Below are 25,628 nucleotides of genomic sequence, written 5' to 3'. Positions count from 1 at the left end.
GGAGGTGTTGGGTGAATGGATGGGTGAGCTTAAGGAATGTTCACAAAGACACATTCACAGATGCTGCAGAGGGACCCAGCAACATACACGAGCACATGCTTCAGACAGACACACAACACGCATGACAGTGTTCCCTTGTTAACTCATGATCAACTCTACTGAGTTACCCACAGCATCTTCAAAAGCATACCTACCCTGGGCCCTCCCTCCCAGGTCATCATTATTTTGTGTTTTTTTGAGACAAGGCCTGGCTATGTAATCCAGGCTGGCCTTGAACTTGCTATGTAGCCCAGGCTGGTCTTGAATTTGTGGCAATCTTCCTGCCTCAGCCTCTTAAGTGCTGGGATTATAAGAGTGTGCCACCTCTCCTGACTCCCTCAGGTTTATTTTGATACATATTCTCAACTGCACACACTTGGACCAGGACACATACTGAGATTCTGAACATACACACACACACACACACACACACACACACACAGACCAAACACAGATACAGAGTTTAAGATAAAAGCTCAATATAAGGGCTAGCACATAGGTATACACACAAGCCCCAAATCCATCGGCTTTTGTAGGCGGGCCAGGGGCGGGGCTATGGGAAGTCCCACCCACATCTCAATCCACACCCCTTTCTGCTGCCACAGTGCCCCGGCCTCCTGAGCGGTCCCGGCAGCCACTAGACTCCAGTCCGGCTCACAGGTGAGGGGCTGGGCCCGGGAGGCGGGAAGGGGCTCGGCTCGGTTCCACACACAGGAAGCCTCCCCTGCCCGAGCTTCTGGACCCCACCAGGATCCTGGCTCTGGTACAGCCAAGCTGGGTCCCAAGCTTGCACAGTGCTGCTGGCAGTTCCTAAGCCGATTGTAAGCTGGGAGAAGGTGACCGTGAGACAGGCTGGCAAGAAGGAGGGAGGAGGCTGGACAAAGTGAGGGAGGAATTACAGCTCAGGAGGGGGATTGGAAGAGCTGGGATGGCCCTCTTGGCCCTGAAGACAGCGGGAGAGGCTGAGGACTGCAGGGTGGAGGAGACCTGTTGTACGGTGTCTCCAGCTGGCGGTGGCATCTGGTCCTGAAGGGGTGAGAGGGCCGTGGATCTGTTAGGATGGCACTGGGGTCAAAGCAGCCCTGATCACCCCAGGCCCTGGAAGTGAAGGGCTCACTGGGGACCCATCCCCGGTGCCACCTGTGGGTGTGATCTGAGGGTGCCACCCTGAATCCAGAAAGGAACCGCCACAAACACGCCTCCAAGCCCAGCTGCCCTTACCCAAGGAAGATATGGCCTGCAAGAGCCATGCTCGGCCCAGGGGTCTGGCCTGGGCCCTGCCACCAACCCTGGCATGGATACTACTGGGGACCTGTGGTGGGAGTCACACACTTCGAGCCAGGTCTCAGGGCTGCCATGGGCTGGCAGCTGAACTGGACACAGGAGAGCTGCACCTGGAAGGTGAGTACCCAAACCCCCACTCTACCAAAACAATGCCAGGATGTCATTAGAGGGGCTCCAGGTGGCCAAGAATGATGTGTTAGAGCACAGACTCTGAGCTGGGCCTGGTAGCACACACCTGTAACCCCAGTACTTGGGAGGCTGAGGTAGGAGGACTTCCAGTTTGAGAAACATAGCCAGACTGTGTCTCAAAATAAGTAAATAAATAACCCAACAACATGGGCTGGGGATATAGCTTAGCGGTACAAGCATTTGCCTGGCAAGCACAAGGTCCTGAGTTTGATTCCCGGTACCAAAAAAAACCATAGCAATAATAACTCAACAACAACTAGCCAGGCATGGTGGCACCCGCCTGTAATCGCAGGACTCAGGAGGCTGAGGCAGGAAGATCATTGAGAGTTCAAGGCCAGCCTGGGCTACAGTGTGAGCTCAAGGCCAGCCTGAACTGCACAGCGAGATTTTGTCTCAAAAAGACAAAAAACAAAGCAAGAAAAAAACCAAAAGCAAACAAACTTGATGTGATGTCAAACTGCTTGGTTTCCAATCCAAATCCCAGATCTGCTACTTCATATCTGTGCCTCCCTGGGCCACTAAAAATAGAAAATAACAGAGCTACCAAGGAAGTGTCTTGAAAGATTAAGCATAGGGACACATACCATTTCTAGGTGCAAGACAAATCTAAGCTGATTACAAGCCATAATCATTCCTGCTAGAAGTATACCTGCGGCTCGAGAAGGATCTTTAAGGTTCATGTTTGATTTTGGTTGTGGTTTTTTTTGTTTTTTTCTTTTTGTCTTTTTGAGACAGGGTCTCACTATGCAGTTCAGGCTGGCCTTGAGCTCACTTTGTAGCCTAGACTGGTCTCGAACTCACAAGGATCCTCCTGCCTCAGCCTCCTGAGTGCCACCTGCTCCATGGTGGCAGGAGTGTGCCACCATGCCGGTTGTGGTCTTTTGAGGCAACATCTAACTATGTAGCCCAGGCTGGCCTCGACCTCAAGGTGATCCTCCTGCCTCAGCCTCCTTAGTGCTGGGATGACAGGTGTACACCCCCACACCTGGAGGGTTTTCTGAGTTTTCTCTTTGAGTGGACTTATGTAACTGTAGCGTCCTTTTTCAGAGGACTCTACAGCTTCATTTCCCCAACCTTACTTGATGATTCAAGCCCCTGGCTCGCAGGCAGCCCCATCGCCAGCGCCTTGTTGTCCCTCCGAGGTGGACAGACCCAGCGCACAGGGCCCTGCAGCCGGCCGTGAACACTGTGGGGCGCCGACTCCTGGGTGAGTACAGTGCCCCCTAGTGTGGCCCGGGCCTGGGATCAGGACCCTGTCCCCTTCCCCGGGTCCTGACCATCGGCCCTGTCTCCGAGGTCCAGGTGCAAATCCTTTCTGGGACATCTGCAGCGCGCCCTCCACCGTCGCTTCCGCCTGCTGCTACTGGGGCTGCGCCGGCCACCACCGCTCTGCGCCGAGCTCTGCGAGGCCTGGTACGCGGGGGGGCGGGGCCTAGGGTGGGGCCCGAGGCTCGGCCTCGCAAGGGGAAACGGCCTGGCCTGCCTGCAGCCACCCCAGGAACCTGTGTCTAGGAAAGAAGTCTAGCATTCAGGGACAGAGCAGAAAGGGGAGCAGCATGAGGCCCTCTGGCTTTAAAGATGGCAATTAGGGGCGTGGCCGCTTATGGGCCTGAAAGTTTACTTATTGGTTGTTTTTTTTTGCTTACTTATTTTTTTGTGACAGGCCTTGAATTCACTAGGTAGCCCAGGCTGGCCTTGAACTCACAGCAATCCTGCTTCAGCCTCCTGAATGCTGGGATTTCAGGGATGCACCACTATGCCTGGTTCTTATTTTTTATTTTTTAATTTTCTTGGCACTGAGGATTGAACCTAGGGCCTGCACACTGAAATACATCACTAGCGCTTTTTTTTTTTTTTTTTTTTTTTTTTTAATGTATATACAGGGTCTCTCAAGTGTCCACTCTGGGCTCAAATTTTCATTTCTCTTGCCTCAGCCTCCCAGAGTGCTATGATTACAGGCTTGGACCACCATGCCAGGGAGGTATGTTTTTTAAAGCACAGAACCCTTGATTGAAAAGAGAAAAGTAAACGGTGAGCATGTCAGGGGCTAACTTGAACACATTCATAGGGTCTGTAGAGATGAGGTTGTGTGACACGGCCTGGTTAGCAGTAAAAGGAGCTGAAACTATCTGTGCACCTGTGCATTGCAGGGTATGGCTCAGGGGCAGAACACTTTCTTAGCATGTGGAAGGTCCTGAGCTCAATCACAAGCACCTTAAAAATAAATAAAATTCATTACATAAAAGAAGCCACCAGTCACTCGGGAAGCTGAGGCAGGAGGATCCTTGCAAGTTTGAGATCAGCCTAGGCTACAAAATGAGTTCAAGGCCAGCCTGAAGTGCATAGCAAGACCCTGTCTCAAAAACACACACACACACACACACACACACAAAAAGAAGCCACCAGGTGTGGTGGCACATGCCTAGAATCCCAGCACACAGGAGGCTGAGGCAGGAAGATCACATGGAGCTCGAGGCCAGCCTGAGCTTCACAGTGAGTTTAAAGACTGTATGAACTACATAGTGAGGCCCTATCTCAAACAAATGAAAGAAAGAAAGACAAGATCAGCGGGGGGCCCACCAGTGGGCAGAGACTTGGAGAGCAAGAGTATTAGTAGACCCGCCTTTGAAGCCCTGACCCTGCTGCCTCCACACATTCTTCCAGGTTCACCATCTGTGAAGATGATATTGCCTGTGGCCCAACTTGGTTGCCGACCTCAGGAGACAGGAGCTGTGCGCCCAGCTGCCGCACCTATGGGCAGGTGAGTGTAGGGCAGAGGGCTAGCAGAGGAGACTGACGTCCTGCCTTGATGTTCCTGGCCCTGTCTCCTTCCTTCCTGGTCTGGCACTGCCAATGCCCCGTCTCCATCCATCCCAGGCTCACATTCGTGTTGGGATATGCCCATAGTCCCCCAAGGGTCCCCTGAGTCCACAGTCCTCTCCCAAGGGACCGTCTCTTCTCCGAGCCCATCCAAGTCCTTTTTAGGTTGGGGATAGTGGCACAGGCCTGTAATCCAAGCACTCGGGAGGCTGAGGCAGGTGGATCGCCCTGAATTGGAGGCCAGCCTGAGCTACATACTGAGTTCAAGGCCAGCCTAGCTGCACATCGAGACCCCGTCTCAAAAAACAAAAAAACCCTCTCTAAAGGACCTGAGGATGTAGTGGTTCTCCTCAAGGCCCTGCCCAACTCTGCAGCCTCACATGTGAAGGAATTGGCAGATGGTCCCTCCCCTAGGCCCCGCCCCCTGCACTTCTAGACCCCACCCAGTGGCGCTCTAACCCCGCCTCTTCTGTCCAGACCTTCGCCGACGGGGCGGACCTTTGTCGCTCTGCCCTGGGTGACGCCCTGCCAGTGGCAGCTCCTGGCTCCCGCCATTGCCTCAACCTTCCCACATCGGTGTCCCCTCGTTGCCGACCAGGCCGGAGTGCCCGGGAAACTCGTCCGTCCGCCCCGGACACCGCGGGAAGTGGCAGCGGCAGCGGCAGCGGCAGCGGCCCCTAGCAGACCCCTCTGGAAGCGACCCAAACTCGACCACTGTCTCCTCCCTCTGAATAAAGTCCCAGCCAGAGCACTTGTGTGGCTGCTCCTTGGGGAAAGAACTGCCAGGAAGTGAGGGGTCTCACTTCACAGCACTCTGAATCCTCCTCCTACCAGAGCCCTAGGAGAGCCTGTTTCCTCCCCTTGTGAAGAAGGTCCGCCCCGGCAGCTGAGGCAGGAGGATCGCCGTGAGTTCGAGGCTGGCCTGAGCTACATAGGGAGACCCTGTCTAAAAAAATAAAAGGAAGGGGCAGTGTCAACTTAGGCCTAGTCACCAGAGCAAGGCTAATGATCCCTGTGTGCCAGGTCACAGGGAGATGGAGAGATGAGACCTTTCCTGTCCTCAGAGAGGGCGGGACAGCAAGTCAGCATTTCAAGTCCCCCTGGAGGACTGCTCAGGCTTTATTCAGCTGTGAAACCCACTCAGCTACAAGTGCCTTTCAGCTGAAACAAGGAAGCTTCAGGAAAGGCTGAATCTAAGGGTTTAAGCGATGTTAGAAATCTACGTGTCACTGGGTGTGGTGGCACATGCCTGTAATCCCAGCACTCTGGGAGGCTGTGGCAGGAAGTTCTCAAGTTAGATCCCAGCCTGGCAAATGTAGTGACACTCTGTATCAAAATAAAAAATGCTAGGAGAACCTCAGTTTCCCCTAGGTTCAACCCCTAGTACCATACACACACACTCTCTCTCTGTTTTTTCAGTCTTTTTTTCTACTACACTCTGGACAAGAGCTCCTCATAGCGGCAAACATGGACCAGCGCCTCCATGATCCAGGGGTCATGACATGGCCTGGTTAGGAGAAGCACTGGCCAGTTTCCAGGCCTGGCTGCCATCGGTCCATTAGCTCATCACCAAACCAATCACGGTGCCCAGGGAACACTGTCCTGGCCGGCTGGATCCAGGTTATGATGGCGCCTGAGGGCTCACAGGGGGGTTGAGGATGGGGGAGGGGTAGCTTGCCCAAAGGAGAATCAGGTGCTGGAACCAGGAGTGGGAAGGAGCACTGGGCAGGGAGTCAAGACATAACATTGACACTGGGTATGGTAGTGCACGCTTGCCATCCCACCACCCAGAAGGCTGGGGCAGGAGGATGGTCCTGAGTTCAAGACCACCCTGAACTACATAGTGAGACCCTGTCTCAACAACACTGCCTCCCCCTGCAAAATCAAATGGTCAATCACACAGACCCATTCTGTTTAGGTTCCAAAAAGCAGCAGCTGCATTCCCCTGGTGAGCGCGTGCGCACGCGCACACACACACACACACACACACACACACCACTGCTTGTTCCCTAAATACAGCCCCTGGACTCGCTTGTCCTCAAACAACTTTAATCCTGGAGGCAGGGGAGGCCGGCAGAGGGTAGCTGGCTGGCTTCTAGAGGGCAGTGGCTGACTCCAGGCCACGCTCCTGGAAGTACCGGTGTGGGGGGCGGGCTTGGAGGCCTTCGCTTTGGAAGTAGGATGTGATCTTCCTGGATCCCTCCTGCTCCTCGGCTGCGGAGTCCTCCCTGGGGGAGAGGGTGGCACTGACCACTTCTGGCTGAGGCTCAGCCTCCCTCCCTGCTGCCCAGGGCACCTGGGTGATACCCACCACATAACACCTTCCGCCTCCTTCTCCAGGATGGCCTGGGCTGTACGCCAGCTGAACCGGACGAACTGTGGGAAGCCGAACACGGGCTCCACGTGCTTCCTCAGCCAGGCTTTCGTCTTGGGGTCTGGGGGGACAGTGATGGTGGCAGCGCTGAGCAGAGGGACAGCTGAGCTCCTCACCACGCGTGCTGGATTCCTCCAAGTCCCTCCCTGAGGCTGCTCTGTCTCTGGCACCTTCCTACTTCAGCCCTTTGCACAGACAGGTTAGTCCCGCCCTCCCACAAGGCACCTGGCCAAACCGTGCTCACGGTGCCATCTCAGCACTGTGGGAGGCTGAGGCAGGAGGATTACAAGTTTGAGCCCAGCCTGGGGAGCTCAGCAAGATCCTGTCTTGAAACAAATTTTTTCAAAAAGGTTAAGGGGTGTAGGTCAGGCCAAAGGGCTTATGTCAATTTCCAGTGCTGAGAAAGAGAAAGAAAACAGTGCAGCTTACGGGGAAACTGCCTCTAAGACATCCTCCGGCCCCAAGGACAAGGATCATGAGACAAGCATTTCAGGGAATTTGTCTTTTTCTTTTTTGGGGCGGGGGCATAGTGGGAATTGAACCCAGAGCCTGCGCATTCAGCTGCATCCCCAGTCCTTTTTATTTTGAGACAGGGTCTTAGGGATTTGCTAAACTGCCCAACTTTCAGTCCCCCTGCCTCAGCTTCCCAGAGTATTGCGATGCAGCTGTGTGCCACCCTGCCCGATTCCCAAGTGGTTTTAGCTTCCCCTGAGATCTACCCCACAGGCTCCCTCTGTTACCCCACCCAACCGCCAGCCCCTCCCTTAGCCCCCCGACCAGAGGACCCCTGGAGCCCCGCTGCTGCCTGCTCACTTTATCTTCTCTGGTCTGGGGAGAAATGCGAGTCTCAAGCGTGTGAAATGTGCCTCTACCACTGAGTGGCACCCCGCCCTGCAGCTCTACCTTCAGGCAGGAGAACCGAGGCAAGTTGGAGGCCAGCTCTGGCTACATAATGAGTTCAAGGCCAGCTGAGACTACACAGTGAGACCCTGTCTCAAAGAAGAAACAAAAAGGTAGGGAGAGGAGATAGGAGGGAGGCTATCAGCTGGGCTGCTGCCTGGGCCTTGGCCTCTTCTACCAGGGAGCAGGTGACGGCGTAAGTCAGCAGGCCCAGCTCTGGTCACGTGAGCATCCCCAGCACAGCCAGCGTCTGGGGTGGTGGTGGGGGAGGCGGGACACCCTCTGCTCACCATTGGGGTAGCCAGAGCCATAGTCAGTGTCCAGGTCCTGCACTTTCTCCACGAACTGCCAGCTCTTCACGGCCTGGTCCCGAGCCACCTGCAGGCAAGACAGGGGCTGGGGGGTCTTGCTCCTCCTCCACAGCCTGCCTGCCCCGCGCCCAGGAGGATGCCAGAAACTGGCTGTGGCCAGCGGGCCCTGACCTTGGCACAGATGCTTGCGGCACTGACCACAGGGTAGAGGGCATCTGCTTTGGCTTTGACAGTCACTGTAACATCAGGAAAGCGCTGCTGCAGCCGCTCCTGATATGTCTCTGGCAACCCCACAGTGTCCACAAATACCTGTCATGGTGACAACAATGTATTCAATCAACAAACAGCTGAAGAAACAATTAAGTAAAGGACTCAACTCCTAGCCTTTCACTTACTGTTCCCATCGCCAAAAACACTTTTCCTTCTTCTTTTATGGTACTAGGGATTGAAGCCAGGTTATCACATATGCTAGACAATCACTGAGCCATCACTGAGCTATAACCCCAGGCCTGATAGAATATATTTTATATTAGAAAAACAAAACAAAACAAGCAGGGCCTGAAGGTGCACCCCTGAAGTCCCAGCACTCAGCCGGTTGAGGCATGAGGACTGCCGCAAGTTCACAGCCAGCCTGGGCTACATAGTGAGTTCAAGGCCAGCCTGAACTGCACAGTGAGAGGGCTATACCTCAAAACATATATCTCAAAACATAAAGGGCAGGGGCTATAGCTCAGCAGCACAAGCACCTGCCTGGCAAATGCAAGGTCCTGAGTTAGATTTCCAGTACTCTCCTAAAAAAATTTAAAGCTGGGTGTGGTGGTGCATGCCTGTAATCCCAGCACTCAGGAGGCTGAGGCAGGAGGATCGTTGCGAATTCGAGATCAGCCTGGGCTACAAAGTGAGCTCAAGGCCAGCCTGGACTGCAAAGTGACACTCTGTCTCAAAAAAGACAAAAAATAAATAAATTAATCAATAATTAAAAAAAAAAAAAAAACGGGATAAGTAACAAAGAGCACCAAAGAGCTAAAAGGAGTCATAATTTTTTGTTATTGTTGTTCTGGTTCTTTGAAACAGGGTCTTGCTATGTGGTTTTGGCTGGGCTTTAACTCATGGGTGGTTTGGGCCTCAGCCTCCCAGGTGCTGGGATTACAAGCGTGCCTCACCATGCCCAGTGGTCATTACTTTAAGCAGTGAAGAGTAAGGCTCAGAGAAGATCCAAGAAGGTGACTATTGAATAAAGCTTTGAAGCACGACAGGAAGGAAGGCAGGTGAGGATCTTGGAAAGAGTGCTCCAGGAGGTGGGAACAGCTAGTGCAAAGGTCCCGCATTGAGAGCCTGCAGAGAATGCCCAGCAGCAGGGCGCTGGCCCCATGCCTGGAGCACAGAAGTGAGGTCAACAAAAGAATGAGGCTGCGTGGCACCTCCACAGCCACGCCAGTTCTCAGGAGTCAGCGTTATCTGTGTACGGCTCACCAAGGGCAGGGCCTCTGTCATGGGCTCCAGTCCAGCACCTCCAGCTTTGCACGAGGGGCCTGGCCCCGGCCTCCTCCTCAGCACAGCCTGCACACTACGACCCCTCCGTCAGATGCATTTCCCTATCATTCCCTCAAAACAGCCTGTTCCTTGCCTCACAGCAGTCAATGCTGTGCCAATGGATGTTCTTCCCTGGTAATTTCATCTCATTCTCCCCCACTTGACGTAATTTCCCAATTTAATTTCCACTGTGATCATAATATTAAATGTCAAGATTTACATTTCACAAAGATGCTGGTCTGCTGCGTGGGGAGCAGACTGAAGAGGAGGGGGCTGGAGGTGGGGACCAGGGAGGGAGTTGGGCAGGCTTCTTGGCTGGGGGGACCCTGGCCTAGGACACATGCTGTAGGAAGGTGGACGGATGTAAGATTTGTTCCAGATCCTCAGGGCCTTTAGGAAAGGTCTCTGGAGCAGACAGGTATGGGACACACATTGGGCACAAATAGTGCATTCATAATGTATCTTTTTTTTTTTTTTTTTTTTTTTTGGTCTTTTTGGGACAGGGTCTCGCTATGCAGTTCAGGCTGGCCTTGAACTCACAGCAATCCTCCTGCCTCAGCCTCCTGAGTGCTGGGATTACAGGTGTGCGCCACCACACCCAGCTTCATAATGTATCTTATACTAAACTGCCCACTACGTTTTTTCCCCTAGGAATAAATTTCATTTTCCTTCTTATTTTTTTTGGGAGGAGACTGGATATGACCCAGGACATTGCACATGTTAAGCACAGGCTCTACCACTGAGCTACACTCTTACCACCCACTGCACTTTTTTTTTTTTTACCCTCCCATTTTATCCCAAGGTAATCAAAATGAAACCCAAAAGGTCGGCTCACCTGGGTGACGTTCACACCCTGGTCCAATGCGTACTGGATTAGCCCTGAGGCTGTGTCATGGGAGAGAGAGTTCAGGTTGTATTTGACCCTACAGCAGAGGAAAGAGCTCAGCTGACCTCACTGCAGCCACAGACCCAACCAATACACGCTGGCTGTCCCTCCGCGCCAACCTGTCCGGGACCCTCACCGCCCAAGCATGCTGGTGGAGATGAGGTTTGGAGACAGCACGTCCAGGGCCCAGCCCACAAAGTCCCTGTCCTCTTCCATTTTCGAAAACAGCCTCTCCCGCTCGTTCTCCGACAGGGTCTTTGAGTCTGGGTGGAGTTGGACAAAAGGGGGGGCAGCCGGTTCTCTCAATTCCTGCCCGCTCCTCCATTTCCCACCCGCCCTCTGCACCTGCTCAGGAAGCCACCCCCAGTTGTATACCTCAGGCTCACCTGCCACCTTCAGGGCCTCCAGATCTGCCAGGCGGGACTGGGGACAGTAACAGATGGCGTAGACCATGGGGCCTGGGGAGGAGGGAGGTCAGGTTTCCGAGAGCAGGGTGCAACCAAAGAGCCCGCGAAAGCTGCAACCCCCGCTCCATCACCCCAGCTTTCTCTGGTGTCCGTGGTCTTCCCACGATCACTGCCCCTCCCCAACCCGGACCCCATCCTTGCATCACGCCCTTCCCATTCCCTGCCCTGGGGCCCACCCAGCACGGGGCCCCGGCCAGCTTCGTCCACGCCCAGAACACAGGGCTCTTTGCGACACACGGCGGGCACAGGCGAGCTCAGGCGACAGCGGCCGGTATTGTCCTTGTCCAGCTCGCTGAGGTCCATGATGCCACCGACAACACCCGCAGTAACCAACGCTGCAGGTTCCGGTCTCTGCGAGTTTTCCGCGGGCCCCGGAGCGGCGCTGGATTCTGACCAATTGGCACACAGGACACGCCCCGACGTCCCTGCAGGCCTTGCACGACAGACACCGTCCTGTGGCCTTCTGGGAATTGTAGTTCATAAGGGTTCCGCTGAGAGTGTAGTTTGCAGTACTGTGTGGGCAGGGTCTCTTTGAAAACTCCGTCCTGGGGCTTCGAGGGCTCCTCCTGGAGAGGCTAATGAGAAAAGAGAAATTAAAGGACACTGAGGCAGAGCTCAGACGCCTTTCAGACCTAGAATGTCAACTATCACTGCACTCCCAGAACATGGGTCTCCACCGCCCACCTTGCACTCAGATCCCAGCACTCCCGGCCCTTCCCCCTCAGCACACGGGCTCTGCCCCCTGCATTTAGGGGTTCTTTTCTTCCAGTGAGCTCAGGGCTCCTGCCTTGGGGTTCCCGAACTCTCTTCCTTGGTCGCCCACTCGGATCTTCCCTATACTCAGGACCTCTCCCTCCTACTGTCTCTCTCATTCAACCCAAGCCCTCCCATTCTGGGAGACTGAGCCAGTAGGATGGCAAGCTCCAGCCCAGCCTGGGCAACTTAGCAAGTCAACCAAGACCTGGTCCCAAAATAAAATAAGGCCAGGCTGGTAGCCCACGCCTGTAATCCCAGCACTCCAGAGGCTGAGGCAGGAGGATCGACACAGTTGGAGGCCAGGCTGGACCTTAGAGTGAGTTCAAGGCCTGCCTGGACTATATAGGGAGACGGTGTGTCAATAAACAAACAAACGGCTGGGGATGTATCTCAGTGTGAACATTCTGTGTTCAACCCCCAGCACTAGGAAGAAAACAGAGGGCTTAAGCCAAGTCTCCCCTACCCGTAATGGAGATCCCAGACCCCCACAGATTCCTGTTAGGGGTCTCCATCCACCACGTGGGCTCCTTTCCGGAAATTCAGCGTTCAGGTCCCCACCTCTGCCCTATTGCCTGTCTCAGCTGAGCTCTGGCTCCCAGCTGATTCTGCCACTCCACTGCCCTTCTCCTCTTCCCTGGAGTAGTGGCGAGCCTGAACTCTGCCTGGAGCTCGTGGTGCTCACCAAGCTCCTGCCCTCGCGTAGGGTCCCATCTCTTCCTTCTCTAGCGACCCCTACCGGTCTCCACCACCTCTCTTGGCTTCTCCCTGGCTATCACTGGGGCTTCTGTGCCCTGATTCTCTGCGCTCCACCACCAGCCTCAAGGCGCAGCTCCCCTTCCCTTCCTAGCCCAGACCCACCCGCTCGCCCTTCCTGGCTCCCACCCTCCCCGGGGACTCCAGACCTGCTCAGCCCCACCCTCCCCGCCTCCTCGCCCAGGGCTCACTGGCTCAGAGCCTCCAGGCGCAGTCCAACGGCCGGCAAGACGCACAGTCCCGCTGCCGGCAGGGCCTCCTCTGCACCAGGCTCTCGCGGTCCATGAACACCGGGCCTGGTGCCTTGCCCAGCACCTCGCGGCTGCGCTCCTGCTTGCCTAGGTCACAGAGACAGCGCCACTTTCCCCACGGGCCAAGGATAGAGTCCTCCTTGACTAGAAATAGACGGGGGTGGGGGTGGGGGTGGGGGTGGATAAAGACCCAGGTCGGCAGAAATTGTTCCTCCCCCTATTTGATGTATGCCTGTCATCCCAGCACTCTGGGAGGCTGAGACAGGTGGATCCCAAGACCAAGCCCAGCCTGGATAATTTAGCAAGACTCTGCCTCAAAGGAAACAATGAAAAAAAGAAAGAGAAAGAAAGAAAGACAAAGGGAGGAAGGGAAGAAGAAAGGGTCTGGATATGTAGCTCAGTGTCAAAGCCCTGGGCTCAATCCCCAGTATCAGAAAATAAAAACAAGTTAGGCGTGGTGGCTCATGCCTATAATCCCAGCACTTGGGAGGCTGAGGCAGGAGGATCGCTGTGAATTCAAGACCAGCCTGGGCTACAAAGTGAGCTCAAGGCCAGCCTGAACTGCAAAGTGAGACGCTGTCTCAAAACTAAATAAATAAATAAATAAGGAAAGAAAACAAAAACCCTAACATTACAGCTCATCTTTGCTAGACTCTGTTTCTGTGACATTTTGTGCTTCCATTAGTTCCAAGCAAGGAAACGGAGACTTTGCTATTCAAAGATGACCAAGCCAGGTGTGTTGGCAGACACCTGTAATTACAGTACTAGAGAGGCTGAGGCAGGAGGATCTCTAGGAGTTAAAGACCAGCCTAGGCTACATAGTGAATTCAAGGCCAGCTTGAACTACACAGTGAGACCCTGTCTCAAAAAACAAAAAAGCAACACATTCATTGGAAGAAAGATAGCCTCTTTAAGAAATGGTGCTAGAAAAACTGGCTCTGCACATGCCAAAGATTAAAATTGGGCCCATATCTTTCACCATGCACTAAACTAAATTTGAAATGGATCAAAGATCTAAGTACTAAAACAGAAACGTTAAATTTGCTGGAAGATAGGATAGGTAAAACTCTTGAAGACACTGGTGTAGGCAAAGACTTTATGAATAAAACTCCACTCACACAGCAACTATCACAAAGATTCAACTGGGATCTCATCTGATTTTAAAAAAAAACTTTTGCACAGTAAGAGAAACCACCAACAAAATGAAGAGACAACCCACGATGGGGGAAAAAATGTTTACCAGCTGTGCCTTAGACAAAGGATTATTATCGAGAACATACAAAAAATTTTAAAAATCCGACCTCCCAAATTTAAAAACCCAATCCAAAAATGGGCATCCGAGAGGAATACACACTTCCCAGGTGAACAAATTCAAACATCAAATAAATATATTTTTAAAATGTTCAATATCACCAGTCATTTGAGTGTTGCAAATTAAAACAACACTGAGATTCCATCTCACCCCAGAAAGAATGGCTATTTTGAAGAAATCAACCAATAACAACTGCTGGAGGGACTGTGGGGAAAAAAAAAACAACCCTTCTGCACTGTTGCTGGGAGTGTAGACTATGCAACCACTGTGGAAATCACTGTGGAAATTTTTTTTAAAAAACTAGGATTGGAGGTCACATTTGGACCAGCTATTCCCCTCTGGGTATTTTCCTAGAAGAATTAAAAACATTGTACCACAGCAATATATGTTTATAGCAGCAAAATTTGTAATAGCTAGATCTTGGAAACAACCCAAATGCCCACTAGCCAAGGAATGGATAAAAAAGATGTGGTCTTTTTATACAAGGGAGTACCACTCAGCCATAAAGAAGGATAAACTGGAGACTTTTATAGGTAAATGGATGCAACTCAAGACCATACTCATAAGTGAAATAAACCAGGTGCAGATGTGTAAACATTGTATTGTCTCCCTAATGTGAAAAGCTGAAAGATTAAGTAAGATCCAAAATGTACAATAGATATTACAAAATGGGAAATAAACTTCAAAAGGAAAGAGAAACTGTTATGGGGGAATCGAGAAGGGAATAGCAAAAAGAAAAAAAGATATTTGTGTATGTATGGCAGTTAGGGATGGGGATATAGCTCAGTGGCACAGCACCTGCGTGGCAAGTGAGGGTCCTGAATTTGATTCCCAGTACCAAAAAAAAAAAAAACCAAAACACCAAAAAACAAACAAAAACAAAACAAAACAAAAAACAGTTAAGATAGTTATACTACTGATTGTTCTTAGCTCATTGAAAATAAAGGTATGCACTAATATTGACTGGACAATTAAATGCCAATATGTTGTAATGTTGTAACTAATTTAAAGATAACAATATACAATGTATTAACCATTGTTACCCTCCTAGTATCTTGCTTTGAAATTTTGTTTGATTTTTTTCTCTTTAAAATAAAACAAAAACACAAAGATGACAACCATCAGTAAGGGATTAATCCTCGGTCTATCCAGCGGGCGCAGTGCCACCTGACCAGCAGGCCTGACAGGTGGTAAATTAAATGGCATAATTGACATAATTGACGGTACTTAAAATCCCTGGCGCTGTGCTAACACGTAGAACCAAAGCAATTATCATGATCACGTTGAAAGCAGCTATAACTTTGTTTCTGTTGTTAGCTTTTTGCACAGCGCTGGAGTTGGAGCCCAGGCTCTCCGCCACACTAGGCAGGCGCTGTCCCGCGGAGCCACGCCCCCAGCTTCCCTTCAGATGCTCTGCACGGATTCCTCCTCCGTTCCCGGGGCACAGGCCTGATCTCAGCGCCGAGGCTCCCTTGACCCTGCCCCTTCCTGTTCTACCTCGCCAGACCTCTGCCACACCCCTTCTCATTCCTTTGTCTTTTGGCCTGGGCACCTGCTTTCGCATATCCGGGGCTCTCCTCAAATCTGCACTGGGGCCTCTGCTTGTTACTCGGCTCCTATGGTACCGTCCAAACCCTTTCTGGTTTCCCCGGCTTCCCCGCCTCCTTCTTGGTCGGTCTCGTCCTCGTTTCTCTGGCAGTGTCTCCTGCTTGGTCAACCTACCACGTCCCCCGCCGCTGGTTGCTGCTCACACACAGCGGCTGTTGCCATTTACGGCGCGGAAAACTGAACCTCGCGGCAGTCACACGTCCCAGGGGACGAGAGCGGGGATGCGCGGGGCGGGGTGTGTTCGCGATCAGTGCAGCGATGGGCAGCCCCGCCGCCTGCCATTACCCTTTTGATGTTGCAGCCGCAGCAGCTCCCAGGTGTCACCTTCGCCCTGCTGGCCGAAGTACTGGTAGTCTGGGTAGACCTGGGCAGGGATCTCCGGCACCAGGAGCATCAAAAACGGCAGCAACAGCGCAGGAGGGCTCCCGGCCATGCAGGACTCCAACCGCCCGGAGCGCCAAGGGGCCGAGCGAGCGCCCCCCTGCGCAGGTTCGGTGGTCCGGACCGGCCGCGCGCCTCCCCCCGCTAGACGCAGTGGACCCGCCCGCTCGCGGCCACGCCCACTTGTCCCCGCCCGGCGCCTGCAAGGTTCGAGCTGCGTATAAAAGGCTCGGCGGCCCAGTGACTACTGGGAGCTGTGAATTTCAGTTTTGCGTCTTCTCCTCTGCGGGTCCGGCTTTCACCTACGCAGGTACAGCCACGCCGAGTGCATCGGACTCGGGGGAGCCTGCTCGGTGCAGTTCTGGGCCTATGCAGACCTCACCCCCGGCCTCCTTTGTTCTTTCCATCCGCCATGGTGCCCGCCTGTCCTTGCGGGGGAAACCGAGGCCAGAGTCTTGCTTGCGAGTCGAGGCGCGATCGCCGAGCCTCGCGCCCTCCTCTTGGGCCTTTGCTCTCTGGTTAGGGCTGGGGACCCCAGGCAGGCCTCTGATGGGGTCCCCGCGGCCTGGGTAGGGGGGCGGGTTCTGGCACGGCCTTGCAGACCCGGGCAGGGGAGGAGGGACCGGGCGGGGGCTGGGACACGGCTGCTCCGCCCCTCGGACTCAACCCCAGGGGGCCTATCCCCCTTGACCTTGGGGAGCTAGGACAAAGGGTCCCCGGGCACTGAGCGCGGGGTCTCGGCCTCTAGCCATGGCATCCGGCAGCGCGCACATCGGGAAGCCGGCCCCGGACTTCACGGCCACCGCTGTGGTGGACGGCGCCTTCAAAGAGGTCAAGCTCTCGGACTTTAGAGGTGAGGTGACATCAAGGGGCCAGCATGTCGGCCCGCTTTGCTGCAGAGGGGCGGGCCTGACGCCTGTCTCTCCTTCTGTCCTCAGGGAAGTACGTGGTCCTCTTCTTCTACCCGCTGGACTTCACCTTCGTGTGCCCCACGGAGATCATTGCGTTCAGCGAGCACGCTGAGGACTTCCGAAAGCTGGGCTGCGAGGTGCTGGGGGTCTCCGTGGACTCGCAGTTCACCCACCTGGCTTGGTATGGGCGCGGTGGCGTTGCCGAGCCCACACCACAGGGCCGTGTTCTGTGGCCTCCTTTCCCCACCTTGAAAGAGTGGAAAGAAAGACACCCCATTCCTCAGTGCTGATGACAGTAATTCGAATTCGGCAGCTAGTTGTTGGACTGGGACGGGAAGTTGCAGATGCTTTGTCTCCCTTAGTTATTCGAGGCAGGCTGAGACAGCTTATTTACAGAAGTGGAAACTCTAGTTCAGCAAATGAAGGGCTGGGCCTGGGATCCCAGCTAGGAGGCTGGGGACTCTGACCACTGCATGGTACCGAGTCCAGGAGCACATGGAAAGCCACTTGGCCAGAGGTGGAGTTTTAGCCCCTGGTTCCCATCTGGTGGCCAAGATATGGGATTCAGGCCCTGCACAGACCAGCAGGGCATGGTGGGTGGGGCTCCTGCTTTAACTCCTTTATCTCTTGCCTCCAGCACCTCAACTTCAGCCCTTATCACACCCAGGCCCACAGGGGAAAAATCCCCTCTGAGCCAGGCACCCTAAAGCCCTAACCCTGTCTCTATTATCCCCAGGATCAACACGCCCCGTAAGGAGGGAGGCTTGGGACCCCTGAACATCCCGCTGCTGGCCGATGTGACCAGAAGCTTGTCTGATAAATATGGAGTGCTGAAGAGCGATGAGGGTATTGCCTACAGGTACAGGGGGCCCTCTGCCCAACTCAGGAAACCCCTGTCCCTAGAGTGACAGGACTCCCGGTGGGGCTCCCTTCCCTGGCCCTGGAAGTGAGAGCTCCCAGCTCCTCACTTGGAAACTGTATCTGCTGTATCTCCAGGGGCCTCTTCATCATCGATGGCAAGGGCATTCTGCGACAGATCACTGTGAACGATTTGCCCGTGGGGCGCTCTGTGGATGAGGCTCTACGGCTGGTCCAGGCCTTCCAGTACACAGATGAACATGGGGAAGGTGAGCAGGATGTACACGCACATCCTCATGGCCACGTCCTCATGGCCATGTCCTCAGCTCCTCTGTATCATGCAGACATGCACAACCCACCCCAGCATCTGTGTAGAATGGAGGTTAAGGCCCCATTCATCTCAGGGCCTTATCTATAGGAAATGCCTTAATACAAGACCAGGAAGTGCAGACAGGTATGGTGCCACGTGCCTGTAATCAAAGCACTTTGGGAAGCTGAGGCAGGAGGATCACAAGTTGAAGCCTAGCTTGGGCAATTTAGAAAATTACTGAGATCCTGTCTCAAAATAAAAGATAAAGGGCCTTTGGAATCTAGCTCAGTGTGAAGGCCTTGGGATCAATACCCAATAACTGAGGAGATGGGGTTGGGAGGTGATAGCTATAGAAGGTGTTTGAGAAGACATGCTTGAATAATGGGAATTGAATCAGACTTCCTGTTTTTTTTTTTTTAATGTGCTGGGGATGAAACTTTGCCCGCCCCGCTCCCCGCCATATGCTAGGCAAGCACTCACCACTGAACTACATCCCTAACCTGCTCACAGTACCTTCTCATATGCAGGAGGCAACCTGACTATAGGCATGCAAAAGTCCATTAGGTCAGGCGTGGTAGCGCACGCCTGTAATCCCAGCACTCAGGAGGCTGAGGCAGGAGAATCATTGCAAGTTCGAGACCAGCCTGGGCTACAAAGTGAGCGCAAGGCCAGCATGAACTGCATAGGGCGACACTGTCTCAAAAAGACACACACACACAATTAAAAGAGCTCCCTGTGAAGGCCCTGGGTGCAACCCCTAGTGTGGAAGGATGGTGGCGCTAGAGAGCGAAAGGAATTAAATAGGACAGGAAAATGTTGATCAGAAAATGTGGGGCATGGTGGCACCAGCATGTAATCCTAGCACTCGACTATAATTGAGTGGGAGGCTGAGGCAGGAGGAAGAGGCAGGAGGAAGAGGCAGGAGGATCGTCCCAAGTTTGAGGCCAGCCTGGACCACGTAGTGAGATCCTTGTCTCAAAATAACCAGAAAATGCTATGGCTGGGCTTATAGCTGGGGTTTTGGCCACTGCTTCCGATTTTTTTTCCCTTGAAACAGGGTCTTACTATGTGGCTCTGGCTGGCCTCATACTCGTAGAGATCTTCTTGTCTCAGCCTCCTTGAATGCTGAGATGATATGCCACCACACCCAGCCTTCTTTCCTGTGTGTGTGTGGGGAGGGTACTGGAGGTTGAACCCAGGGCCTTCCCAGCACTTTTTAATTTTGAGACAGGCTCTCACGTAGTGGCTGAGTTGCCTAGGCTAGTCTCAAACTTGTGATCCTCCTGCCTTACCCTTGCCAGAGTCCTGGGATTACAGGTGTGCTCCCCTGCCCGGCTCCAGCTTTTTCCCTGTAATGGAGGCTCTGGTTGTGCCTCCGTCCTGAGTGACTGTGATCCTCACATACACACCCTCTCTTTCCAGTCTGTCCCGCTGGCTGGAAGCCCGGCAGCGATACAATCAAGCCCACGGTGGATGACAGCAAGGAATACTTCTCCAAGCACAACTAGGCTGGCAGATGGGAGCTGGGGAGTGAGTTTGTGTTCTTGGATCCCACCTCTGCTTCTGCCTGGCTGTCTGTGCTGGCCTAGAAAGGATGAATCCAGAAAGGGTGGATCTGCCCCTCCAAACTCCAAACTCCGCTGGGCACAGGCTGGAGAACTTTGCCAAGGTTTTCCCGTCCTCCACTAGGATCGGGCGACAAGTGACCCTTCCCTGGTGCCCATCCCACTGGCACAGGTCTGTAGATGACCAATAAAGTATTAGGGACAGAAATGAGTCTGTCTGTGTGGTTTTTTTGTTTGTTTGTTTGTTTGTTTTCCGGTACCAGGAATCGAACTCAAGACTTTGCGCCGCTGAGCTAAATCCCCAGCCCCTGTCTGTGTGTTCTGTCTGGCATTCTCCCTGTCTCCCTCCCCTTCCCAGGTTCGAAAACCCAACTTGGCTGGGAAACTGACCTCGTAGTTACTCACTTTCACCACAAGGCGGCAGCCTCGCCTCATGCACTGCATACTACTTGCCTTTTTCCCATTGACCTGAGGGAGAGTTCCAAGAGTGGGAGGGCTGTGTTTGTCAACGCTCCCCTCTCAGCAAGTACTGTACCGGGCCTGCTACATCCTGAAAGCTGACCATGCAGGTCAGTGCCCTCATCTCGCCATTAGGCAGCCTGGCTCAAATGCCGTGAAGTAGCTGCGACCTTCCCTGGGTGTCTATGAAAATTAAAGTATGTGGAGCACGGGCAGGCCGTGGGGGCACACCTGCCATTCCAGCACCCTGTGAGGTTGAGGCAGTAGAATCACAAGTTCAACCCAGCCTGAGCAATTCAGCAAGAACCTTTCTCAAAGTAAAAAAAAAAATGAGCCGGGTGTGGAAGCGCACGCCTGTAACCCTAGCGCTTTGGAGGCTTAAAGAAAGATGGCCATGAGTTCGAGGCGTCTAGCTCAAAAAAATGAAAAAAAAAAAAAAGGCTGGGGATGAAGCTCGTGCTAAGTCCATGGGTTCAATCCCCAGTACAAAAAAATTTCCTAGAATGACCCGCCCCCCATGCTTGGAAGGAGTCAGTTATGCTCGGTTGTACGGGAAAGAGGCCTGGAAAAACCAACACCTGGAGCCTGAGGGGACATGCAGGGTCCCTAGGGAGATGGCCTATCTGCCCTGCGGTGAGAGGGGTAGGGAGGCCTAAGAGGCAGCTGCCAGGAGCTAGGCAGCGATCTTGGGGGTGCTTCGGTTCGTGTTTAGTAAGTGGCCATTCACTGAGCCCTGATTTCCTTCACTGAGCCCTGATTTCCTTCCCTGGAACAGGGCTGACAGTCTCATTTCACAAGTAGACCCACCACGAGTACCGCTCGCCAGCAAATACTCTATGAGGGTCAGTCATCCCCGTTGGAATTCTGTGTTCTGCGCGCGTGAGCAACACTCCAGCCCCAACCCCTAAAACCCTGCAAGGCCTCTCTTATTCTCATCTATCTGCCGCCAACTCATTCCATTGCAGGCATAACTGTCTTCTGGCTGTGCTTTCACGGACTCACCGTATCCGGGCAACAGGAACTTTGCATGTGCTCTTCCCTCGGTAAAACTGTCTTCTCCGGACCCCTATTACTTCTAACCTGCTGGAACGTCAACACGTTTCCCGTACCTTCGGCAGAGCAGCTTGCCTCCCCTTCCTGTCCTGTCACCCTGACCTGCTTTTCCTGTCCTAGCCCTTATCACCGTATGATATCACGGTTGTTGACTGTCTGCCATGGTCCAGGCCATGTCTCCAGCCACTTTGTCTCATTATGTTGCCCAGGCTGGTCCCAAACTCTAGCATTCAAGTGACCCCTTTGACTCAGTATCTTATACACAAAATGATGCACGTGTCTGTTCCCCTCACCCAATCACGGTGGCTTTGGGGAGCTTCCTCTGCTGTGCAGGCCTCCAGTTTCAAGGCTGGCTAGGTCCTGTCGGGCAGCCAGCGGCTCCCACCCCATCCCGCGTCCCAGCTGCGAGGGCGGTGGTGGAGTCCAGCGGCCCCGGCAGCACCGCCCTGGCAGGACCAGACCTGGCAGGCGCCTCGCTCCGGGCCTGGCACCGGGAAGGGAAGCTGGCAGGCGGCGCCGCCCTTCCTGGCGGGCTGGGGGCGGCGTCGGCCGAACGAGGCGGCTGAAGCATCCCCCTCCCCCGCCCCGCGCGCGCGCCAGAAGATCAGACCGAGGGGCGTGGGCGCGGCGCGGCCCAGGCGCCAGCTTTGCAAGGAGGCTCAGGGGAGGCTCCCGGGACCCAGGAGTGCCCAGCCCGCCCACCACGGGCGCTCTGGACCCAGGCCTGGGGCTTTCCGCGCCCCGGCAGCCGCCCGCCCGGGAAAATCCCGGCCCCCTTCCCGGTGTCGCAGCACTGCCCGGCAGAGCAGGGGGAGGGGATTCCCGGAATCTGCCCGGAGACGCCGGCGCGTCACTGCGCAGAATCTGACCATATACGGGCTACGCTTCCGCTGCGTCAGCGGGGAAAGCCCCGGCGCGGGCGGGGCCGCGCCTGCGCACAGAGCATCGGGTGGGGGTGGCTAGTGCCCCCTCCTCCCCGCCGTGGATGCTGAGCTTGCTGAGCGGCGGGACTTGGTCCCGCGCTTGGACCTTTCTAACCGATAGATCGGCTGACAGGGGGAGGACTGGAGGCCGGAGCTGGGATCCAGAGGTCCGGACAGCGCTGACAGGGGCCACAGGTGCAGAGTGGAGAGACACAAACAGCAGTTGGGTGGGGGCACTAGCACTCGCCTCCCTCCACCCGCCTGGTTTGGAAAGAAAGACAACAGAATTTAATAAAGAATCAGTTTTTACTTAAATAGATTCAATAAAAACATACGCACACACACACAAACACATTTTAAAATAAACTCTTTAGATATCAAGTGCGTGTTTCTGCCCACAGTACGGTGCAGAGGGGGAGGGCAGGGGGCGGGGGTCCCTTCCCCAGTGTCCCCGCGGGCTCGAGTACCGGGCGGCGGGGCCAGCTCCGCCGCAATCGCCCCCTTCTCCCCTTCCTGTTAAATACACAAATATATTATATTCAATATGAATCGAGTCCGTTTCCAAAAGAAAAAAATAAAAAAAAAAGAATGGAAGGGGGGCTGTAAACGTCGAGGTGAGGGCTGAGCGCGGGGCGCGGCCGAGTCCAGTGTGGCTGGCGCCCCCCGACTGGCGGTGCCCACCGCCTTGCTCACGGAGGCTCGCGCCCAGCAGTCCAGGCCGGGGTCTCTGTAGAGGGCGCTCAGAAGGCGTGGCCCTTGACCCCCAGGAGCAGCTGGCAGCCGTTGCTTACGTGGGTCATGACCTTCTGTTTCAGCTGGGCCACTTGCTCCCGGAGCAGCCCGGCGGTGCTGGACAAGCCCGCGTTCTCAGCCTTCAGCGTCTTCACCTTGTCCTCCAGGCGCGCGATGCGCTCTAGTTTCCGCTTCCGGCACTTGGTGGCCGCCAGTCGGTTCCGCAGCCGCTTGCGCTCCACTTTAATGCGCTCCTGGTCTTCCATGTTGATGGGGGACACCGGCGGCGTGGCGTCGCGGCTGCGCGCCTCAGGCACGGTCTGTGGTTCCTCCTTGAAGGCGGAGGCGCCGCGACCCAAGCCCAGCTGAGCGGGGTGGCCGCCAGCGAAGGGCGGCGCGTGGGGGAGGTAGCTGATGGTGGCCGTCGGGTATGAGCTCCCGGTCCCGACGGCGGCCCCGGCGCCCCCGGAGGACGCAGAGGCCGGGGAGTAGCTGCTGAGGTTGGTGTAGACAGGAGGCGGCTCTGGGCCGGCGTAGACGCCCCCGGGCCCGGCCTGGGCCCCCCCGCCGGGACCCAGGGACACGTTGGGGGGCGTCACGTGGTTCATCTTATGCAGGTCGTCCAGAGCTTTGACGAAGCCGTCGGCGAAGCCCTCCTGCTCCTCGGTGACGCCGCCCCCCGCGCCCCCGGCACCTCCGCTGCTGCCGCCCCCGCGGGGGTAAAAGTACTGTCCCGGTGGCGTGGGCGTCGTTGTGATCACGCCGTTGCTGTTGGGCACGATCAGGCGCTCCAGCTCCGAGGAGGCAAGCTTCAGAGACGCCCCTGTATCTGAGCCCTGACCGGAGAAATAGCTGCCGGCCCCACTGCCTTCCGGGCCCGGGCCGCGCGCTCCAGGCGCCTTCAGTCCGCGGTAGGGGTCTGCCAGGTTCAGCGCCAGGCTGGGCTTCAGGAGTTTGTAGTCGTGCAGAGAAAGGCTTCCAGGGGCCCGCCCGTATCCCGTCGTCGCGTACGAGTCGTCGTGGTAGAAGGGCTGTTCCATTTTAGTGCACATCCGGGCGGCCCAGGCGATCTGGGCAGGGTCCCCGCGGGCCGCCCCGGGCCTCGCCTCACAAGTGGCGCACTGTCCGCGGCGGTGGCCGGGCCAGTCGTGTGATCGCGTGCTCTCGGGAGCTAGCAGCGGCCTGGGCAGAGGTGCGCAAAGCTTTGTCCGGCTTCCGGAGTTCTCTCGCCCTCTGTAGCGCACTCGCTTGCTCCGTATCGCTTCCCCCTTGCTCCCCGCTCCCCGCTCCCCGCCAGTTGCGTTGCTGGCCTGGCCGCCCTCAAGGTCCCAGCCGCTCAGCTGAAGCCACGCGCCTTTATACTGCACTAGTCAGCCGCGGAAGTGAGCTCCGATTGGCCGTCCCTGGAGCCGGGCCCCCGCGCCCCCTCCTGAAGCGTGGGGAAGGGGCGGAGGCGGCTCGCGTCACTGTCAGGAAGCGCGTGTCCTTGTAAACAGCGGCCACGGGCCGGGTGGCTCGGAACGGCTGCCGGGGGAGGGGCTCGAGGGACCCCGGCGCGCGGAGGAAGGGAGGTGTTGCCTGCCCGAGGCACACGGGGGAGGATGTTCGCCTGGACGCACTTGCAGACCTAGTGAAAAGCAAGTGGGGAGGGGGTCCCGGGTGTACCAGGAAGGTCTCGGGGACTCGGGGTGGCTGAAGGAGGTGGGAGGACTGACAGTACACTGGGAGACCCAGTCTCTCACAGTGGGGACAGGGAAGGGTCAGAAGACAAGATACCAGACCCAGGAGGGAATTGGGGGCTGTCGGGCACAAAGCGGTGGAGGGACTGGAATTTTCACAGGAGGGAGGAGGGGAGCGATCCAAAGGGTCAGGGGGCGGAGCTGCAGCACCTAGTATACAAGAAATGAGTAGGGGTTCGGGAGTCCGTGCGAGAGTTGGTGGGTACCCCCGTAAGTGGGAAGAAGGGATGGGGGAAAGCTATGTGTGCAGAAAATGAGCAAGAGTCCAGGGGTACCCTGAGGCAGGTAAAACATACGGGGTAGAAGATGGGGACGTGTCTAATAGAGAGGCGCCCATCTGTGAAACCCTAATGAAGGAGAGTAGAAGGGTCGGGCACACCTGGAGTTAAAAGGACGGTGACGGGAGGGTACCCAATCAGGACTTGCCAGAGGAGGGGATTTGGGTCCCTTGGCGACTGGTACGGCAGTGTCCGCCACGACGGGCATGCCTCCTCGTGAGTGAACTTTAGGCACCTGTATACTCTGTCCCCGACTCCAGATCCCTCCCCTGGTCACCCTGGGCTTGCCCGACACCCAGTCAGCTCCTGGAGCCCGGACCCAGCCGGACTGCTGGGGTGCGGTCGCCCAGCCCCACTCCCTTCCTTAGAAACAGGCTGGGGAAAGAGCGCCGAGGCAGGAAGTGTGGCAACAGCCCCGGGGGGAAGGAACCCGGCCCTATCTCCGTCACTCGGATCCTACGGGACCGTGCGCCCCGCCCTGAGTCCGGCTGCTTTCCGCGTCTCGGAAGAGGAACCCGGGCGTGCGACCCCCCGCCCGAATCTCTGGGCGCAGATCTTGCCAGGCCACTGAGGGTTTAGATCACCGTTGTTCCCCAAGCCCCAGAATGGTTTCTCCCGCGGCTCCGCAGGCGCCTGCGAAGGCAGGCTGCGCGGGGAGGTTCCATCGGCCTGCGAGAGGGGGATGCAGCTGCAGAGCTGGGCCTGGTCGCCATGGCAACGGGTCGGAGTCGGCTGGCAGGACTAAGGGGTGGAGCGACCCCCGGAGTTTCTCCCCGACGCCCATATTAGGCCACAGGAAGGGGTGGGATCTGCGCTGTCCCGGGGCCCGCGCCAGAACCAGGAGCCCCGGGTAGTTGCCAGATCCCAGGGCGCGCCCGGGCCCCCGGACGGCTAGTCCCGACCAGCCCCGGCCGCCACCCCCAGAGCCCCCACGGC

At 55.7% G+C, this 25,628-nt stretch overlaps 4 protein-coding genes across 6 annotated transcripts; 2 read left to right on the top strand and 2 right to left on the bottom strand.

Moving 5' to 3' along the window:
- The first annotated feature begins 592 nt into the window (after window positions 1-592).
- Rtbdn (retbindin) lies at window positions 593-5,074 on the top strand. Its single transcript, XM_005381033.1, has 6 exons — window positions 593-699; window positions 1,217-1,440; window positions 2,560-2,719; window positions 2,815-2,925; window positions 4,177-4,273; window positions 4,810-5,074. The coding sequence occupies exons 2-6, from the start codon at window positions 1,272-1,274 to the stop codon at window positions 5,011-5,013; spliced, it is 741 nt and encodes a 246-aa protein (XP_005381090.1). The 5' UTR covers window positions 593-699; window positions 1,217-1,271; the 3' UTR covers window positions 5,014-5,074.
- A 1,286-nt stretch (window positions 5,075-6,360) lies between these two features.
- Window positions 6,361-15,987, bottom strand: Rnaseh2a (ribonuclease H2, subunit A). 3 transcript variants are annotated; one of them, XM_005381029.2, is made up of 10 exons: window positions 15,769-15,987; window positions 12,504-12,707; window positions 10,980-11,378; window positions 10,723-10,794; window positions 10,473-10,599; window positions 10,286-10,373; window positions 8,089-8,226; window positions 7,897-7,984; window positions 6,644-6,767; window positions 6,361-6,560 (listed from the first exon to the last, which is right to left on the bottom strand). In XM_005381029.2, the coding sequence occupies exons 3-10, from the start codon at window positions 11,104-11,106 to the stop codon at window positions 6,428-6,430; spliced, it is 897 nt and encodes a 298-aa protein (XP_005381086.1). In that variant the 5' UTR covers window positions 11,107-11,378; window positions 12,504-12,707; window positions 15,769-15,987; the 3' UTR covers window positions 6,361-6,427. The 3 variants fall into 3 exon arrangements, with proteins under 3 accessions (XP_005381086.1, XP_005381087.1, XP_005381088.1); XM_005381030.2 differs by having other exon boundaries at window positions 12,504-12,650; XM_005381031.2 differs by lacking the exon at window positions 12,504-12,707.
- Window positions 15,988-16,066: 79 nt separating this feature from the next.
- On the top strand, window positions 16,067-19,719 carry Prdx2 (peroxiredoxin 2). Its single transcript, XM_005381032.1, has 6 exons — window positions 16,067-16,174; window positions 16,613-16,717; window positions 16,803-16,956; window positions 17,512-17,634; window positions 17,772-17,902; window positions 19,366-19,719. Exons 2-6 carry the CDS (start codon window positions 16,615-16,617, stop codon window positions 19,449-19,451), a joined length of 597 nt encoding a protein of 198 aa, XP_005381089.1. The 5' UTR covers window positions 16,067-16,174; window positions 16,613-16,614; the 3' UTR covers window positions 19,452-19,719.
- Window positions 19,720-22,230: 2,511 nt separating this feature from the next.
- Window positions 22,231-24,012, bottom strand: Junb (jun B proto-oncogene). The gene has a single exon (XM_005381028.2). It carries the CDS (start codon window positions 23,725-23,727, stop codon window positions 22,684-22,686), a length of 1,044 nt encoding a protein of 347 aa, XP_005381085.1. The 5' UTR covers window positions 23,728-24,012; the 3' UTR covers window positions 22,231-22,683.
- Between the last annotated feature and the right edge of the window lie 1,616 nt (window positions 24,013-25,628).

This window comes from Chinchilla lanigera, unplaced genomic scaffold (genome assembly GCF_000276665.1).
Source record: "Chinchilla lanigera isolate Chin_1 unplaced genomic scaffold, ChiLan1.0 scaffold00014, whole genome shotgun sequence".
Classification (NCBI taxonomy): domain Eukaryota; kingdom Metazoa; phylum Chordata; class Mammalia; order Rodentia; family Chinchillidae; genus Chinchilla; species Chinchilla lanigera.
This window is presented reverse-complemented; position numbering and strand designations above follow the sequence as displayed.

Coding starts and splice junctions, on each gene's coding strand:
- Prdx2 (XM_005381032.1), top strand. CDS start 16,615: ATGGCATCCGGCAGCGCGCACATCGGGAAGCCGGCCCCGGACTTCACG. Junction 16,718..16,802: donor CAAGCTCTCGGACTTTAGAG/GTGAGGTGACAT, acceptor TTCTGTCCTCAG/GGAAGTACGTGGTCCTCTTC. Junction 17,903..19,365: donor CACAGATGAACATGGGGAAG/GTGAGCAGGATG, acceptor CTCTCTTTCCAG/TCTGTCCCGCTGGCTGGAAG.
- Junb (XM_005381028.2), bottom strand. CDS start 23,727: ATGTGCACTAAAATGGAACAGCCCTTCTACCACGACGACTCGTACGCG.
- Rnaseh2a (XM_005381029.2), bottom strand. CDS start 11,106: ATGGACCTCAGCGAGCTGGACAAGGACAATACCGGCCGCTGTCGCCTG. Junction 10,600..10,722: donor GGAGGCCCTGAAGGTGGCAG/GTGAGCCTGAGG, acceptor AACTCCACCCAG/ACTCAAAGACCCTGTCGGAG. Junction 8,227..10,285: donor AGGGTGTGAACGTCACCCAG/GTGAGCCGACCT, acceptor TCACCATGACAG/GTATTTGTGGACACTGTGGG.
- Rtbdn (XM_005381033.1), top strand. CDS start 1,272: ATGGCCTGCAAGAGCCATGCTCGGCCCAGGGGTCTGGCCTGGGCCCTG. Junction 2,720..2,814: donor TGTGGGGCGCCGACTCCTGG/GTGAGTACAGTG, acceptor TCCGAGGTCCAG/GTGCAAATCCTTTCTGGGAC. Junction 4,274..4,809: donor GCTGCCGCACCTATGGGCAG/GTGAGTGTAGGG, acceptor TCTTCTGTCCAG/ACCTTCGCCGACGGGGCGGA.